Consider the following 11,519-nt stretch of genomic DNA (forward strand, 5'->3'; position numbering starts at 1 on the left):
CGGGAGTTTTAGTGAATTTGCGGTCCAGTACAGTCCATACATTTTCGATTGGATTAAGGTCAGGTGATCTAGCTGGCCACTGAAATACCTTAATGTTGTTTTCTTGAAACTAAATAGTCACCGTTTTTGTCTTGTGACAAGGAGCGTTGTCTTGTTGAAACTGTCACCCCGACTCATTGCTAAAAATGATGTCTCTAGTCGGGATTAAATAATTTTCAAGCGTTTCGATATATTTATGTTGATCCATACGACCATCGTATAAGTAGCAGAGACCTGGGCCGTCATAAGTGATGCAATCCCATATGCCAACCGAACCTCCACCACCTTGTAATTGCGGCACAAAGAAGCGACTACGAAACATCTCATTATAGTGTCTTCGGATAATCACTCTGTTCTTTCGGTCAATAACTGTAAAGTTGGATTCGTCACTAAATATTATTCTCCTTAGTTCATAATCAGTCATTTTCAAAATAGCTCTACAAAATTTGATACGTTTTAACAGATCAGTTGGTTTAAGCAGTGGTTTTCTGGCAGCAACGTAGCAACAAAGTTTTCTATCAATCTTCTATTTACAGTTTGTCTTGAGATATGTTTTTTTAGAGCCAAGTTCACTTCTTGTGCAATCTGTTTGGCTGAGTATTTAGGGTTTTTTCTTGCAATTCTATAGATACTATTATTATCGGTGATACTTGTTATTCTTGTACGTCCAGATCGGTTTTTGTGTGCAGTTGTACCAGTTTTTTCAAATTTCTGAATTGTTCTGAGTACACATGAACGAGATATAGACTTAAGAGTTCGAGCTATTTTAGAACTGTTGAAACCACCAAGATGTAGTCCTACAATATGCTGTTTTATTTCAGAGCTAATTGATTTTGTTCCCATCTTATTGGTCAATTTATGGACAAAATTTAAGCGAAAAATACCAAGTTTATTTCAATTAAGGTAATACATACTATCTATATCTTAGAAACTTTTGTTCAGTTATTATGTAAAAATGGATAGTAAAATTTACTTATTATTAAAAATTTGACGTCAAAAAGTAAAGAGCAGCAGTTAAAAGACAATAGAAGTGCAAGTGTGCTAAACTTATGAGCGGCTTTTTTACACCGCTTTAATTAGTGGTCTCTGTTTAAGTTAAAAGTAGATGGTTAAAATAACGTAATTTTTTTTTTTTTTTTTCTATATAAGGTTTGTTTTAATTAACTGTAAATAAAAAAAATAGAAAAGGCATAAGAAGTTTACCGTTTAAAATTCAATTAAAAGAAGAAAACTGAAACTTAAGTCTAACGTGTGCTAAATTTTTGAGCAGTATTGTATATATATATGTGTGTATGTATATATAATTTCACATGCGCAATTCTCTTGGGGCTGAGAACGCGTGATTCATTGTGGTATGTCATATTTTAGTAAAGGTAAAATATGATTGCATGTTTAGTCGAGTTGAAAAGTGCTATCATTAGCAGATACCGTTAAGTGTCGCAAAAGCAGATTTAAAACGATCTCGGAAGAATTAGAGTCTTTGTGGATCAGAAAATTAAATTTCCCTGTCATAAAATTGAAGTATCTGGTAAGAAGAGTGGAAAATTTAATATCTGAACATTGACACCTTTACAAAGCGCCCTCGTCAGAAAGATGAAAAAGTAACTTTTTCTGGTATATTTGACATCACCTGTACAAATGGAGAGTGGCTTAGCAGGGAAGATAAGCAGCTGTATGAAAAGCAAGTCTGAAGTAGTGGAAAGGTGGGGTAAACCACGTCGAAGAGCGTACCAGTACATCCTTGTAAAACAATAAAGGAGTCCAGTCAGTCCACTATGTCATTCTCTGATTCCTCGGCAAAATCTCTATTGTCTAGCAACTCAGAAAACAACTCAGACACTAACGACGACGAATCCTACGAGCCTCCTGAAAAAAAAAAATTGTCTTTCCGCATCGTTCAACAACAGTAGAAATTAACTTAGTCAGGAATGTTAACATTAGCACCAGGAAGGTTTCTGCCCTGGGTATAAAAGATCTTCTGGATTATTTTGAATTGTGGGCAAAAATGATTGTCACTGATACAACGGCTGTGAATACTGGGAGGAAAAATGGAGTTGTAGTCATTCAACAGCGTCAGCAGAAATTGCTGAACTTACCTCTTGCACAATATGTTGGCTGCCAACATTATTTGGACCTCATTTTAAAACATGTCATGGATGAAACCTTAAGAGGTGCTACTCGTTCTCCAGACATTACGTACAATTTCGTCGATAATATAGTAAGGCAATATGATTCTCTAAAAACAGAATTTGTGCAGAGATCAAGATTGAATCTCCCTACAATTACATGGAGAGATGACATGTTGTTTCTTTTGGAACTGGGATATGCCTTTCGCTATTTCTTCAACAATGGAGCATTCCCGTGCATTAAATTTCGTGAACTGCCAAATTTGAGCAATGTACGCTGGAATTCACGTGGAATCTATGCTATCCTGGCCTTTGTTTTATTGCTTCAAACGAGATATCGGTTGCAGCAGATTTGTTTGTTTATGAATGGAATTTGGCTGGACATTTGGTTTTCAGATCACCATTCTCAATAGTCTTGTGACCAAAAAAAAACCGTAACTAAATTTAGTAGACTAACTTTTTAGTCTAACTAAAATTAGTCGACTACATTTTTAGTATAACTAAAGTTAGTCGACTGACATTTTAGCGTAACTAATATTAGTCTGACTTTGTATTCTAACTGAATTTAGTCAACTAACTTTTTAGCTTAACTAAATTTAGTCGACTAAATTTTTAATTTGCGTAAAATGTATTGTTAATGTTACCCAAAAAATATTTTTTTAAATCTTGTTATGCGTTAGTTGTGAAGTGGTTTGAGCGCCATGTTTAAAATTACAAATTGCTGTAAGTTACAATTTCCATCTGCAGGGCATCTGTTTCAAGGTTTGATTTTCAGAGTTTGTCAGGTTTTTGGAGAAAGGTTTGCGATATATACACTTGGAATTTTGCAATAAAGCTTATCTAATTAGTCTCCCGTTATTATTAAGTACTTATTTTAAATTTCAATGAAAAGCGGTTCAGATCTGGATTTTTTCAATTTCTAATTAAAGTGAATTATAAATTATAAAAAACATGTGAAATCAATTTACAGTCACAACAATAAGATTGAAACAGTTAGGCAATTAATGTTTTTTATTATATCTATATTGTGTAATTGAATATATATCTTGTTTAACTCTTAATTTTGTTTTTCTTTTAAAAATTATTATTAAAATGCTAATAACTAATTATATTTTCGATATAAAATATTAGCTGTTTTTGACGGAGTTGTTCTGCTAATAAACCAATTTTAATTTAATTCAATAAAATAAAATCCAAGCCATACTAGGTACAAACAAAACAATTTTATTACCTAACTGTCACAAATTATATTAAGTACAAAACAATAAATTTTGATGAATGTCTTTAAACTGATTTATTTGTCAAAATTCATATTATGTTCATATAATTTCATGGTATAGGTTACTCAGTTTTTTTTAGCATTAAATCTTGTTTTAGTCAACTAACTTTAGTTAGACTAAAAAGTTAGTCGACTAATTATAGTTAGATTAAAAAGTTAGTTGATTAATTTTAGTTAGACTAAAACTAACCTTGACTCCCACCCCTAATTTTCAAGAAAATTTCTATACTAAGTTAGCAGAAAATGTTCAAAATTATGTAAATGCTAAAAAGTATTTTGATACCCAGTGGAGTATAGAACCCTCGATAATTGCCAGCCAGCGCAGCAATATTTGTGCTGAGTGGGCCGTCACATTTTCTGAAAAAAAAAAGTCAAAAAGTTACCACCCTAATCTACAGTATTTTAACCCTTTCCAGCCCAAATTATTTATATTCGATGAAAAAATTTTTGACGAAATTTCAAAATATTCAGTTAAAAACAAATGAAATTCAAAAATTTTTAAACGAATTTGCAGAGAGCCATCTATGATAGACTAGTAAAACTATATTTTTTGTTTAAAGCGGGAAACTTGCATAGGTGCGAAATTTAAGATACTTTGCATGACTTATCGCCATAATATGGCCATATTATGGCAACGATGTGCTGCAAAGAGTTAAAGGGAGTTAATCGAATGACACAGTTGCGCGATATCTTCAAAGGTTAAAACAATACTATTGAAAGCATGCAACTTTTTACAGCAAATTTTTTAATTGAATTTTATAACTTGTATGTATGAGTGTAAACTATTTTACCTCGATTTACTTTAAAAGGCTGCTGTAGGATTTTTTATTTTATTCGTTTGCCGATCAGGCGAAACTTTTGGTTTCTTTTTCAGTAAACAACGGTAGTAGTTGTTAGCAATATCATGTTAACTTCTTTACCGTATAAGAAAGCCGAAGTAGCAAATGTTTATTGCAATAACTGATTTGAAAAGAATTTAGTGAAAAGTGTACAGCAGGCATAGATTTTTGTTACAAACACTCCATCTCAGGTGCTAGCTCCCATTATGTCATTGCTTTTAGTTGTGCACAGATGAAAAAAGTGAAAACCTATATATTTTTTGAAGATTTAGAGGCTCCTTAAAATGCTTGCTTTTTAAAGGAAAAGTAGAAAACAAAGAAACTCAACTTCCTTAATGCTATTTACAGAGATAATTTTCTACGAAAATCATCCCAGTAAGTAATAAGTCTTCATTATTAGCGTGACGTTGCTGAAACATTGTTTGTATTAGAACTGTTAGTAAATTCAAGATCAAAAAGATATAACGCAAGTATTTTATAATTAATCCAGCTATTACAACATTATGTGAGCTTCACTGGGAATATTATGCAAACAACGTCCTTTCCGTTTTCGTCTACTAACTCCCAACTGACAGGAACAGAGATCTAAATTAATAATTGTTATTATTACTATTTTTATCATAATCAAATTAAAGATAAAACCAGAAATAACAATTTATGGATTCATTTGTTTGTTTTTTTCAAGAGTTTGGTACCACCTGTTTCGAGTTTCATTGCAATATGCAAATATGCAAAGGTTAAATTCAGTAAATGCGTTTTCATCGAACGCTGTTAAAAAGACCGTTGTAGAATTATGTTGAATTAAAACTGATACGTCAAGATAAAATAATTAACGAGATGAAGTAATTTGATATGAAAACAACGAAAGGTTGCGTGGTAAATTTTAAAAGCGTTTACCTTTGGGTAAGCCGATGAAATAGGCAATTCGTATTTAAAAACGTATTCTTGACCGGCTTTGATCGGACATGATAGACCTTCGCTCGTGCACCCATCTGGTTTGCTTAAAGGAAATGGAATCCAAAGCGGACCAATCTTTCCTTTAACTTTGGAAGTTAATGTTTGTGCATCTGTGACTGCTTTAAATTTAATCTCAATGCCAGCGCTTTTTCCTCGTTCAAATGAACAAGGGAGTTGATCGCAAGGGGATATTGCGACATCACCAACACTTGCACCTGAATTTAAAAAAGCAAAGACTGAAAAAAAGTCGAATTTTTTAAAAAATTACTTGAAAAAGTATACTTCATTTCATGTGATGCGTGTATAAATATCTATTTTTCAATATTTACTTAACCCTGCCGTTTACTATATAAATGCTTTATCATAAAATATTTATTGCCAAATTTCCGCTTACTCATTTCACATGCTTTGTACTTTATAATCATACAATGAGACACCGCAATAAAACTAAGCATCACAACCAGAGTCTTCATCCTTGTTGATAAAATTTTTTGTGATTCTAAAACTCAAAAAAAAGAAATTAATAAAATCTTTCAGAACTTAATGAATGCGAAGGTAAATATATTTGTAATAACCACAACGTATATTTCGTCGATCGCTACCCTAGGAGAAGATAGTTGATGTATGTGGCTTGATTTACAAACACAACTAAAGTAGAAATATTAATCCCTTAATGAGTTTATAAGTAACAGTGACTTTTCTTTTATTATTGAAAAAGCCAATCAGAATTATTTTTGATGTTTCAAAGCTCAAGTGTGTTTACACAATGTTGTGTCAAACAACGCAATGTTAAAAAAACACCTTCTGGCGAAATGAGGTCATACAACGTAATGACGTACTCTGAGCTTAGTTACGTTTGAAGCAACCCTATATGGTCTTACAGCAAACTGTGTGTGATTTATTTGATAGCGGAGGTATATACTATTTGATTAGCTTTAGATCTATTTTTAGAATGTCGTCCAATTTTTAATCAAGTATTTGAATATTGCAAGCTGTATTTTAAAGGGTGGAGCGACTTCCGTTTTGATGTTTGATTATAAAAGATAATTATTATTAATTTCATTATTTTTTTTATAAATACAAGATTTTATTTTCGCTCGAAGATCTAGCTTAGTAATTAATTTTACTGCGTTAATCGATTTAAGTAATTTCACTGCCTTTTTTGATTGAGTTAATTTTATAATTTATTTTAATTTTTTTTTATTTTTGATGAAAGACTGGCATTTAATAGCTTCGAAGAATTTTTCGTTTAATATAGAAAAAGTTTGCCATTTGATAGAAATCAAAATTTCTCGAAAAATAAAACTTTTGGGTATTAATAGCCAAATTTATACGCAAACATTTTTTTTTTTTTTTTTACTAGAACCAATAACATTAGTTTGAGAATAATATTTTTTTAAAGATTTTTAAAAGAATTTGTTCAGCAAACAAACAGCTTTGATTTAGGGTAAGATAATTTTTTTTTTTTTCAAAAACAAAATACCAAAATTTTATTTGGGATAATTGTTTTTATAAAAAGAAAAAACTGAAGAAATAATCAGGAAAATTTGCTATGAAAAAAAAAATTGAAGAATTGAAAACTATTTCCACATAAATTGCTTCTCAACGCTTTTCTCCAACTACTGCACCGGGGGGCAACTTCACTGCTCTTAGTTAATAAAGCGAGAGTTTTACCATAAAATATTATTCCCTGCATCAACTGCTTCGAATATTGCATTTTCACTTTTGAGCAGAGAATAATTTTAAGGCATGACAATCTTTATTACAATACCCTTTTTCCAAATGACAGGACTTATTTTATTTTTTCATGAGACATAATTTTTCTGTTTTCTGTTATTTTTTGATATCTTATTTCTTGCTTTTGAGCTAAAGAATATTAATATTATTAAAGAATATAATATTTAATAAATATTTTCCACTTTAAGAAAAATGTTTAAAAAAATTGCTGTTGAAAAAGGTTTAACGCAAATACGTTTAAAACCAAAAGATAACTTTTTTTGTATCAACATCAAGTTGAGAAAAAACTTTACAAAAAGAAAAAAAAAAAAAGTTCGTAAAAAAGTTCGTAAGGTTAACGGAGACTTTTAAGAAAAAACCTGGTGAAATGTAAAAAATTAATCAAGTCAAATGTAATGATAAGCTGATTACATATCTCTACATTAAAAAATTTTATATTAAACTTAAAAGAAAAAAAATTCGAAATCTGTCTAATTCGAAATCTAATTCGAAAAAATTACCTTCTTTGTTAAAAAAATGATTTTCTTGATTTCTTGTCTTTGGGGAAATGTTCATTAAAAAAGATATTTTCTCTTAAAACTCCATTTTATGGTCAAGGGACCATAAAATGGGGTTTTAACAGCGAGTTTTTTGCCATCGTGGGTTTCTTAGAAGTTTTAATTTTTTTATAGGATATCTGAATAACTTCAAGACATCAATAAGCATTGTTACTCTCTAGTTCTCTGATTTGTTGTTAAAGGATTTTTCGGCTTTTGATTGTTATGTAATGTATTTAACTTTATTTTTCATGAGTCAAGTTGCTATAAACCAATAAAAATGTTTTTCATGTTTTCGGAGCTAAAAAACCTGAAACTCTTCAGAAAGACCTGTAAATTTTCAAAACATTAAAACTAAATAAAAACAAGCATATTTTAACTTTTAGCTTAGATAAGGAAGAGAATTCAAAAAATTAAGCAAGTATTTTAAAAAAAAAAACCTTCTGTGATGCACGTTTCACAGCTTATGAATTTTCTATTGATAAAGTAGAGAGAATGTAGTGAAATCTATGAAGTTATTTTTTTACAATCATTTTTTTGATTTCAAAAACTATTTAACCTTTCTGCAAGTGTTGTGTTTAAAGAAGAATTTATTTAAGTACCAGGCCTTTTTTGCTATGCGGTCTTAACAATGAGCAATAAGAGGCGTTATAACTTTACAGGATGATGCTAATGAAAGAATACCTACAAAAAAATAAAATGAAAGAATACCTACAAAAGAATAAAAAAATAGTCTTCTACAAGGGACAAGACTAAAATTCTGTGGACGCACGTTGTGCTTTTTTTTTTCTTTTTTTTTTTTTTTTTTGAATTCGTTATGGAAACAAAACCGTTTTTTCGTTTTCGCAACGAATTTAAATTTAAAGGTGTTTTCAAGGTTTAAAAATCAAAAAATGCTTAAAATGAAATTAAGGTCATTTCATGATGATGCGTTTATAACTTTATAGAAATTTATTTTTTTGGAACATTTTTTTGAACACTTATTTTGTACAACTCACTTGAAGTAAGAAAAAGATATCAGCTACCTTTGATCTACACGACATACGTATAGAGCTGAACAAAAAACTCCTTCAAGATTAAAAACAACTTACTCTAGTGATTCATTGATAGGAGATCAAAGCCACATTCAACCTCCTTTTGGTGAAGTTTGTTAGCAGACCATTCAAAACAAACGAACAAAAATGTTTTCCGCTGAATGGTTATTTTTTAATTAACTATCAAGAGTTAAAAGTAAAAAATTCTTCTCAATTTTTTTCTCTGGTTTATTATCAGGAAAATTACCATTAAACTAATTTCATCTTAAATTGCTACATTATGCAACAAAATCATTCATACTCTTTTTTAGAATATGTTGTAGTAACAAAACAAAAGCCAAATTGATTTAAATAATTTTAACAGATACTAAAACAAAAATTTACTAAAACAACTATTCATAATATAAACTATAATATTTGCGAAACTAAATCTTGTTTCTAAAAAAAATGAAATCTTATTAAAAATCGAGAAGCGTCAAAAGTTTTCGTTTCTTCCAAAACATTTTTAAGTAAACCCGAGTTTTTTTGTTTTATGGTTAACTCATGTTTAGTATGAAGTCCTTGGGCATCGATTACTGTTTGCAACCAACGAGGAACACTACGACTTAGGTTTTGTAGATTGTTTTGAGGAATATTACGTCAAGCTGCCTCCAAAGTTAAAAAAAAAAAATTTGTTTGTTGGTATTGGGCTCGTTCCTATTGTGAAGGCGGGGTTTTATAATAAATAAATGTTTTTAATGTTCTGTTCCTTAGGTGATATATATGTGTGATGTAAGTGGAACGACTAAGATATGGTAAGGTGCGCGGTAGGAGGCATCAGACCTTTCAATACAATTAACAACACATATAGTAAGAATAATAATATTATCTTAATCAAAATGCAAACAAAATTAAAAACACTTACTACTGGTTTTTTTTTCTCTTACTTATTTTTCTTAATAAATATTCTCAATTGTTTCTCAATCAATATATATTCTCTTAATATTAACTTATACAAATAACAATACATTAATACAAATAATAACGCATATTCAAAGTCATTCAAATATCTTTTCTTACCAACTCTTTTTATAAGATTTCCTTTAAAATTTCCATAAAATCTTCTCATGAAATTCTCTTTAAATCTTCAAAATTCTTTTCTCATAAAATTCTCTTTAAATCGTTTAAAACTCTTTTCTCATAAAATCCTTTTTAAAATCTCTTAAAATTCTTTTCTCTTAAAATTTTCTCATAAAGAGAATTACTCAAAATCTCTTAAGATTCTTTCTTAATACATCTTCTAAAACTCTCTTTAAGATACTTCATTAAAGTTTCCTCAAAAAACTCATTCTCAAAAAATTCCGTAAGGTTTTCTCAACCGTTACTTTTCTATCTGTTCTCCATTGTTATTTTTGAAATCTCCAGCAGACAATCGATTTCTTTTTCTTCAAGTTCGTTTATCACTTTTGTTTCAACTTCTGAGTCATGGTATTCTTTAAAACAGGTAATACTAGTTTTCTTTTTGTTAGTCTTTGTCTGAGAATGGCTACAGAACTTTCGAGAACTTTGCTAATTAAACTCATATCATTGTATTTCTTGTCGTGTTTGCGAAAACAGTTTTAAACATTAATGGTGGACTTATTCATTTTTCATGTCATTGAACATGTGTGTGCACCTGGTGTTTTGGTTGACTCGTCCTTTTCTTCGTTCGAATGTTATTTGTTTGTGTCGGGTAAAAAATTAAAGATAATGTTTATAGTTTTCTTATTTTCCCTCCTCTACAATTAATTTTGTTATCCAAATAATACCAAAAGTTTTGAATTGGATTGATACCCAGGCTTTAAGAAGGCCAATCCAACAATTCTATTTCATTTTCGTCGAAATATATTTTGGTAGTCTTACTGGTATGTTTTGTAAAGTTCATATAACATTAATTGGAACCTTTTCAGTAAGTATTCAAATCTCATCACAAGTTTTGTTCGTACTTTCAGATAAGTAAGATTCATCAATGGTTGATATGATGACTGGAACATAGAAGAAAATATTTGAATAATCCTTCTCACTTTTATTTCAAATGTGATTCATATATTTTGCTAAAATGTCGTAATAAAGCTTTAATATATCTTTTTTTGTTGTTTGTCCGTGTTATTGAATGGAGTTTACAACATATTTGAAATAATTAGGGAATCCTTGCGGGCATTTTTTGAACTGAGGATTAATTTTTGCGATTTCTAGTAAGGTAAATGGAAAATTTTGTAGGTACATAATAAACTTGGAGTTGAAAATGTTTTTTCTTTCTGTAATTTTTTTTTTTTTATATATTGCTGTTTCAATATACTATCTATCTTGTATAGAATAGATGCTTATGTTGTATTTTAACTAAATCAATAACTTTTTTGTATTAAAATCAAAATAGTCGGTAGCGTACAACATACAGAAAGAAAAAATATTTAACGATTTTTAACTCCAAAACAAAAAGAATTTTTAAAAGTATACCATCAACAATACATCATGAAAAGCAGATCAGTTAACTGATGGCAAATCTATTGTTTGTAAAAACTTCAGTACATCTATGAGGCATATACTTGATAAGTTTGTCAATTTGAACTTGCTTTGTTTGTGATGAGGCAAAGAGAAATTCCTGATACGTCTCTTCAGCATTTCAGAGCCATGCAACATTTCAGAGCCGTGCAACATTTCAGAGCCATGCAACATTTCAGAGCCGTGCAACATTTCAGAGCCATGCAAACTTTATCATCAAGTTGTTTCCATAAACTATCAATATGATTTAGGGTATGAGATTGCGCTGGCCGTTTCATTATGCTGATTTTATTTTTATCAAACCATGGTTCGATGAGTTTTGATGTGTGTATGGGATCATTGTCCTGTTGGGACGTCCACTGTAGAGGCCATATTTTCATCTACAAAAGTTTATGATTCTCCAGAAACATTTGATTGTCCAGAATTGAGTTATATGTATCTGTTCAATATTT

General features: G+C 30.0%; 2 protein-coding genes across 2 annotated transcripts; both read right to left on the bottom strand.

Annotated features, from left to right (window-relative positions):
* Window positions 1-495: 495 nt before the first annotated feature.
* LOC149882140 (uncharacterized) lies at window positions 496-882 on the bottom strand. Its single transcript, XM_090065896.1, has one exon. It carries the CDS (start codon window positions 880-882, stop codon window positions 496-498), a length of 387 nt encoding a protein of 128 aa, XP_089922022.1.
* Window positions 883-4,745: 3,863 nt separating this feature from the next.
* On the bottom strand, window positions 4,746-5,895 carry LOC149882141 (NPC intracellular cholesterol transporter 2-like). The gene is made up of 3 exons (XM_090066271.1): window positions 5,635-5,895; window positions 5,181-5,455; window positions 4,746-4,868 (listed from the first exon to the last, which is right to left on the bottom strand). The coding sequence occupies exons 1-3, from the start codon at window positions 5,711-5,713 to the stop codon at window positions 4,785-4,787; spliced, it is 438 nt and encodes a 145-aa protein (XP_089922397.1). The 5' UTR covers window positions 5,714-5,895; the 3' UTR covers window positions 4,746-4,784.
* Between the last annotated feature and the right edge of the window lie 5,624 nt (window positions 5,896-11,519).

This window comes from Hydra viridissima, unplaced genomic scaffold (genome assembly GCF_058129835.1).
Source record: "Hydra viridissima isolate aposymbiotic clone 2 unplaced genomic scaffold, HvirCarnegie_v1 scaffold_11, whole genome shotgun sequence".
In the NCBI taxonomy this organism is placed as follows: Eukaryota; Metazoa; Cnidaria; class Hydrozoa; order Anthoathecata; family Hydridae; genus Hydra; species Hydra viridissima.

What these genes read in the sequence shown, in the direction of transcription:
- LOC149882140 (XM_090065896.1), bottom strand. Translation starts at nt 882, where the DNA reads ATGGGAACAAAATCAATTAGCTCTGAAATAAAACAGCATATTGTAGGA.
- LOC149882141 (XM_090066271.1), bottom strand. Translation starts at nt 5,713, where the DNA reads ATGAAGACTCTGGTTGTGATGCTTAGTTTTATTGCGGTGTCTCATTGT. An exon ending in GTACAAAGCATGTGAAATGA is followed by an intron (nt 5,456 to 5,634) that starts GTAAGCGGAAAT and finishes TTTTAAATTCAG; the next exon opens with GTGCAAGTGTTGGTGATGTC. An exon ending in TTTCATCGGCTTACCCAAAG is followed by an intron (nt 4,869 to 5,180) that starts GTAAACGCTTTT and finishes TTATTAATTTAG; the next exon opens with ATCTCTGTTCCTGTCAGTTG.